General features: G+C 41.5%; 2 protein-coding genes across 4 annotated transcripts; one reads left to right on the top strand and one right to left on the bottom strand.

The window, feature by feature from the left end:
- The first annotated feature begins 572 nt into the window (after positions 1 to 572).
- LOC105567098 (cell growth-regulating nucleolar protein) lies at positions 573 to 2,461 on the top strand. The gene is made up of 3 exons (XM_012021659.1): positions 573 to 989; positions 1,233 to 1,615; positions 1,753 to 2,461. Exons 1-3 carry the CDS (start codon positions 862 to 864, stop codon positions 2,277 to 2,279), a joined length of 1,038 nt encoding a protein of 345 aa, XP_011877049.1. The 5' UTR covers positions 573 to 861; the 3' UTR covers positions 2,280 to 2,461.
- Positions 2,462 to 2,554: 93 nt separating this feature from the next.
- LOC105567097 (putative inositol monophosphatase 3) lies at positions 2,555 to 6,706 on the bottom strand. 3 transcript variants are annotated; one of them, XM_012021656.1, is made up of 8 exons: positions 6,602 to 6,706; positions 5,735 to 6,492; positions 5,038 to 5,343; positions 4,498 to 4,746; positions 3,647 to 3,807; positions 3,445 to 3,562; positions 3,126 to 3,225; positions 2,555 to 3,055 (listed from the first exon to the last, which is right to left on the bottom strand). In XM_012021656.1, the coding sequence occupies exons 3-8, from the start codon at positions 5,249 to 5,251 to the stop codon at positions 2,896 to 2,898; spliced, it is 1,002 nt and encodes a 333-aa protein (XP_011877046.1). In that variant the 5' UTR covers positions 5,252 to 5,343; positions 5,735 to 6,492; positions 6,602 to 6,706; the 3' UTR covers positions 2,555 to 2,895. The 3 variants fall into 3 exon arrangements, with proteins under 3 accessions (XP_011877046.1, XP_011877047.1, XP_011877048.1); XM_012021657.1 differs by lacking the exon at positions 5,735 to 6,492; XM_012021658.1 differs by lacking the exons at positions 5,735 to 6,492; positions 6,602 to 6,706 and adding an exon at positions 5,494 to 5,717.
- Positions 6,707 to 6,947: the final 241 nt, after the last annotated feature.

The raw sequence follows: 6,947 nt of genomic DNA, 5'->3' as shown, positions 1-6,947 counted from the left end.
CGAAGTAATCGCTTCTTGGCTCTGTTAGCTAAGATCGAAGTAATCGCATCTCGGCTCTCTGAGCTAAGATGGAATAGGTCACATCTCGGCTCTCTGAGCTAAGATCGAAGTAATCGCATCTCGGCTCTCTGAGCTAAGATGGAATAGGTCACATCTCGGCTCTCTGAGCTAAGATGGAATAGGTCACATCTCGACTCTCTGAGCTAAGATCGAAGTGGTCGCTTCTCGGCTCTCTGAGTTAAGATGGAATTTATTAAATGTTATTAAATATTAAAAATTATTTTTGAACGTATCCCACACAGCATACTTTATTTGGTATATACTGAGGAATTCTAAATTGTCCCAGACTTTTAAATATATTTTTCCTGAAAGATTTGTATATTTAATGAACACGGTGTTCCACGGCTTACGTTTTTCTCTGCCTTACCTTAAGTCTACGACTACGTCAGTCTTAGGCTGGGTCTACATTGGATGTCGTAAGTCGTATCGGAAGAAATGGACCAATCACAGTTCATTATTCTCCTTACGGTCGAAGAATAATGAACTATGATTGGTCAATTTCTTCCGACACGACTTACTACATCCTATGTAGACCCAGCCTTAGAGCCGTGGCACACAAATGGCCTTAAGCGATAAGACGTAAGCAATAAACGAATTGACCAATCATAGTCGAGAATTATGGCAACCATATTATATATTCTCAACTATGCTCCATTGAGTCCTTACCTCGATCGCCTCGTGCTCGCGCAATACCGGTCTACGCGGTGCTCTTGTAGGTTAGGTTAACGTTGCTCGACGGCACGCTCGTCACGTTTAGCATTATTTCGATCAGTGCTACCCGATTGCGCAAATAATCGCAGTATGGTCGTCTTTACTTGCAACCATTGCGGCGACCCGTTGAAAAAGCCCAAAGTGGCTGTGCATTATCAACAAAAGTGCCGGAATGCACCACCTTTCGTAACCTGCGTGGACTGCCTGAAGGATTTTCGGTAAGAATCCAAATAACAGATCAATAGATTTCTCCTCGGCGTAGAAGGGACCTCGCGGACTTTTCTACAATACTTAATGTAATTTGAGAAACCGACATTGTAGAAATACTTAAAGTGGTATTTTCAAGTATCTTGATTTAAAAAAAAAGGAGAAACAAGGGACGTTTCTGTGCCGATAACTCGATAAATTCGATCAAATGTGAATCTATATGTACTAACAATTGATATCCATTGTTCCCGAAGAGGTGACGAGTACGTCGCGCACACTAAATGCATAACCGAGGCTGAGAGGTACAACGCCAAGGATTACGTGCCGAAGCCGAGCGCGAACAAGGGCGAGCGCAAGCAGCAAGAGTGGATCACCATCGTTGGCGACTTGCTGAACGGGACAGCGGATCTGTCCAACGCGGAGCGTAATTTCCTCAACATTTTGTCCAAGTATGAGAACGTGCCCAGGAAGAAGGTAAAGTTCCTTAACTTTGTGCGCAACGCGATGGGCAATCGTGTGCACGCCACAGTTGTGAACAGTGTCTGGGACAAGATGGAGAGTATGCACAGGCAAAGTCAGCAAGCGGCAGCCAAAACTCCGGAGAAGAACAGCGCGCAAAGTTTAGAGCAGAGCAAATGTGAGTGTTTTTCTTACAACTTACCATTTCTGATCAGGTTTACTGAAAGAGCTGCTTGTAGTACGAATTTCAGGAATGTGCATTATATGTGACGAAACATTGATGTAATAAATATAAGTCGAATGTTTGATTTCCAGCGGATGAGGTGGCCCAAAATACGGATGTTAACAACTCGATTGACAATCAGAATGTCGCGGAGAATCAAAATAATGAAAATCTATGCAAAGAGAATCATTCCCCGAGTCGTCAAAATGGAAGTGACGAAGTGTGCAAGATGACTAACGGGCATCTGCACGAAAGGCGAGATAAATCTAAAAAGCGGCGGTTAGACCCGGCCGGTGTTCAATTGGCGGAGGAGGGTCAGACTGCTGCAAAGATTAGGAAACAACCCGGTTCAGAAACGGGCGATAGTGGAAACGACGTCGCTAAGTTTCAATGGAAGCAGACTATCCTAGACATTTTGCGGGCCAGGGGTGAAATGTCTTTAAGGAAATTACAAAATAAAGTTATGAACAAGTGTATATATTACGTTTTTAGCTTAAACGACAATACCTTTAAATTGACTGAATACACAAAAGCTGTGGAGAAGTTTAACAAGGCGGTGAACAAGTTGAAAGGATGCGTAATACATGTTTCAGGAAATAAAGTAAGGCTAGACAAATAAATCTATGCGTTTTATCGTACAAAATCAAGTCCGAGAGGAATGCAAGGTAAAAATGTTACGTGATAAAAAGGCATTTTGACTAATTGACTGTTTTTATAAAATCACAAATCATTTGTAATAAAAGTGTATGAAATAACTTGGTAATAAAATACTTATTATTTCATTTATTATATAAAAGCCTACTTGGTTTATACAATTTATGACAAATTCATTTTTCATAATAAATACTTAATGACAGCTACTGGAAGATATGTGATCTTATTACGTATATGAGCACATATTAATATTTTTTATTGAAACATGAATCTTTTTTTTAAGCAGGATTTATAAACACTTTTAATCCTCTCTTGATACATTGTAGTCTTGGTTAATCCCGACTTGCTCACGGTCCTTCTACAGGGACATTATCGCAGCGTTTTAATTATTCAACATTCATGATGCTGATATTATGTTTGCGGTATGTTTGCCCATCATTTAAGAAACATCATCTTGTCTCAACCGCACAAATAATAATTGTCTTCAACCATATACATTTTTTTCCTGCTCTTATGTTCATAGAAACGAGAAATTCTCCAAATCAAGTATCTCGTGAAAAAGGACTTCGGGCATATCCGGATTAGTGTGAATCGGATGGAAAGTCGTGTAAGAATTTCTCGGAATACCACGCGTGATCACTCATAGTCGCTAAAAGACCCTTCGTAAGTACTTTGGCATCGTTCGCTCCGAAGTAGATCGGTTGTTGATCGTACAACTGTGTCACTGTTCCTCCTAAAGCACTATAAAACGACAAATAAATTAGTAAACTTGTACTACGTAGTATTAAGCCAAGTGCTTAAATAGCAGTACCTAAGAATTGCAGTGCCAGCACATATATCCCATTTCTTTATAGCAGTCGTATGAACGTACGCTGTCGCATTGCCTGCAGCTATTTCCAAAAATTTGTATCCTGAAACCAAATACTTTTTATATTTATATATTTCATATAAAATTCCTAATGAGGATAAAAATTAAGATTATGAAAAGAACGCTGAGTAATGGAAAATGAGAAAGAACGTGAGCCTTAAAACAGAAAAATACGTAAAATTATCCGTCTTCACTTCCATTCACGAGTTTTTAATAGCGAATTGTTGAAATAAAATTGCGATATTGAAAAAAAACTTTTCACCTGCACCAGCAGCAGAAATAATTTTAACGTTGTCGCCAAAGGCAACTTTAGACGAATTTTTTACTTGTCCAGCATGTGAAAGAGATACAATTAATACAGGTGTTTTATTGTCCTTTACCTGTTCAACAAACGATTAGTTAAATAATGTGTTATGAAAGTTATTTAATAATTTCCTTAAATTACCTTGATTTCACACAATTACCTTGGGCAAATTTTTCAAGTTTCTCGACACACCGTGACTGCTCCACGTCCAGAACAAGCTATAATTCTGCTTTGTCTCAAACGGTTTATATATAACGCCAATAATTGGTTGTCCTTTGACGGCTATGCATACCATAGTAGATACATATTGCAGTAAATTCTCTACAAATATAATAGTATAATACGTGATAGTATAGACGTGCGAAAGCAAACTCGGTCTGTAAGAAACTACATCGAGCTAAAAGTATAAAATATCCCAGAACTACCACGTATCCAATTTATTCAAAGATTTGTGTCCAATACTAAAAGAGAGAACTCGGTAAGTCTGGGATATCCGGTATATAAAAACTCGATGTATTAATGATTTTCCAATTTTCAAGTGTCAAACTACTGCGTCTACATGTTAAATTATTTCAGGAATAAGCTTTACCCGCAACATCTTAATATTTCTGAGATTGTTCATAATATATTATTACAGTACTGATGCGATTATGCGATTGGACATTGTGTATCATATAACGTCCAAAAATCTATATTATTGTTCGATCCTGAAAACAGTCGGCGCTTCTTCAATATCTAGCCGTGACCGATCATGAAAGTATTAATGTTTCCAAAATTGCAATTGCAGGTAATACATTTTCCTCAAGCTCATTGTCTAAAATCTAATCTTTGGATATCTCCAGTGAAATTTTTGTGGCCAACCTATCGATCGTGACACGAATACGTTCAAACACAAAAATTGCACCATATCAGTCGTCTTAAAAATAACTGTTTCTGCCGTGCAAGTAACCTGAAAAGTAATTTTGTTAGAGGTAACTGCGGAATATTACGATGGCAAAGATGCGCCTTTACCTGTGAACTCTTTGGTGGCGTCCAGAGGATCTATCCAAATTGTAACATCATTAACGTTGACAATATCGTCACTTAGCTCGTAACCTTCGATACTTTTGACATAATTCTTAATGTCTTCTACTACAATCTTATCGCAATCCTGCGACGTTTCCTCGGATATCACAGTAATTCCTGGGAATGCCTCTGTCAAAGAGCGGTACATGGCGCAGTGAGATCTGTAGTCCGCCGCTGTTACCGGATCATTTACGCCTTTAAAGATAAAGAAAAGTCACATCACTGTTTTACATCTTTGCAAAGGTCTGTCGATTTAAGAGAATAAAAGACTTTCCAACATAAAAGCATAATCAGAAAATTTAAATCAGGGCCATAAGATAAAAATCGATATAAATAAAAAGAGGCAAAGAGAGTCGAAGCCGGTTGTTCGTGCTACGTTCGTATTTAAAAATTCGCAAAAAGCGGACGTTTCGATCTGACGCCAGGCCTTCGTCAGTGTGAAATCATAATGTGAGAAATAGAAACGTGACGGGTGACAACAGCTACCTTCCTTCGTCTGGCCTTTGCTCTCTATCTTGAATTTACTCTGATCGTGCACCGCCACCACCTCCAGCCCTCCGATCTCCGCCGCTCTTATCGCGGCGGCGAGGAGCCGCTTCAGGGACACATCCTTGTCGTTCGTACGCCGATTCGTGCAGAGGTAAATGACGCCTAGGATCACGAGCGCGCACAGCAGCAGCCTTTGCGTACGCACGCTCATCCCGCCGTTTGCTGGCGAATTAACAGACGCACAGCTGGCTGTGGGACGACGAGATTTATCAGGATGCGACTTTGCGAGCCTTCACGGAAAACCTGTAACAACCAACACATAATGTGATGCATATAATCTTATATAACTGATACCTAAGATTCTCTGTCTCCGCCAGTGAACAAGTAACAAACAAGGTGAGATTTGACGTAACTGGCAGCTTTATTGAAAAAAAATAAAGCACGTCAGCTTATTTTTTTCACTGGAACAATACTTGAACCCTGTTTCTTGCACTGTATGTACATTGCATATGATATATGTATTACAGATACATATGTTACAGCGAAAGCGTAAAGTCAATAGAAAACTTTTATCAATTGTGTACACTTATTAATTATAGATTTATACAACCGTGCGCAAATTGCACGAATAAAATTGTCGAAAGATAAGACCACGCTTTCGCTGTACGCATGTAAATACGACGCGCTTTTTAACCTCGTCCGTTGTTCAAACGCAAGATAATATTATGCGAGCATGATTTGCGATTAAGGTCGTCTTGGACATTGTCGTCCCCCACGTGAGCTCTTCTTTCCGCAGGCAAGAACGAGACAGCCGAGAGATTTCCGAAACGCCTCTTTTTGTCCTCGGTTAGTATTCACAGCTGAGAAACAGATTTGTCTTCTCTCAATCAATCGGAGCGACTTTCCAGAGATAAACAAGAGACAAGAATCTCTTCGCTTCGGTTCCACTTTTCACACTTTAGGCTTCTTCGACTTCTCCTTTTTTTTTCTCTTTCTCTCGACACGTAGCTATTGCGTGAATTTAAACTCGGAAAACGTCACGGTCAGAACGATCAGACCGGGCTCCAGTCGTCGCTTAAAAACGCGACACAATGGCCCGCGAATCTCACGCACTTTTATCTCACTCTCTTTCTCTCCGAGCGTTAACTCAAGTAAATAATGTACGCATTTTTTAAGCGACGGCATCTACCGACGCACAGGTTTTACGCACAAACTCCAATCTCGACCGACACGATCCGTTTGAATCATCTTTAAAGCTTTGCTTTAAAGTACGCAAAGATCCCGAGGTCCCGTGGACTTTCCAGGGCTCTTTGTTTCCACATTCGTGTCTCCCTCGGCGTCCCTTCACGCAAGCACGTAAGCCCTCGGGAGTCAAAGGTTGCTACGTGAGGCGAGGAAGGAAGGAGCGACGACCACACGACGTCATTTGAAAATGACGACCGGGAGCTGTGGCTACGGACACACGAGAAAGAGATAAGGGGGGGGGGGGAAGGACCGTAAAGGGAGAGACAGAGAGAAAGAGAGGAGGGACAGGACAAGCGGAGGAGACTGTTGTGCTTACCGGAGGAAAGGCGTGATGAAAGGAAGACCGCGTCGATGCACCACGTGTCCGATCCCGCGTCTCTTCCCTTCTCTCTCTCTCTTTCTCCGGGCTGTTACGCGCCTTCAAAACGCGCAATTGCGTCCTTGCGTGTTCCGCTGGGACAGAGAGCCATTGTGTTACTCGTATATATACATTCGGCGCGCGTGTATATATGTAGACATCTGTCGAAGGGTAGATTAAAGGGAGATACCTTCTGCGCAACGTGCGCGCGTCTCTCGCGGACGGACGCGGAGTCGGGAGGCCGGTGAGGTGAGAGAAATCGCGCCCGGGGACGCCGTGCGACCGCCTCGATAAACGTATCGCC

The sequence above is a fragment of the Vollenhovia emeryi genome, unplaced genomic scaffold, assembly GCF_000949405.1.
Source record: "Vollenhovia emeryi isolate VEMERY1.0 unplaced genomic scaffold, V.emery_V1.0 DF939140.1, whole genome shotgun sequence".
In the NCBI taxonomy this organism is placed as follows: domain Eukaryota; kingdom Metazoa; phylum Arthropoda; class Insecta; order Hymenoptera; family Formicidae; genus Vollenhovia; species Vollenhovia emeryi.
The sequence above is the reverse complement of the archived record's forward strand: the minus strand, read 5'-3'. Positions and strand labels throughout refer to the sequence as shown.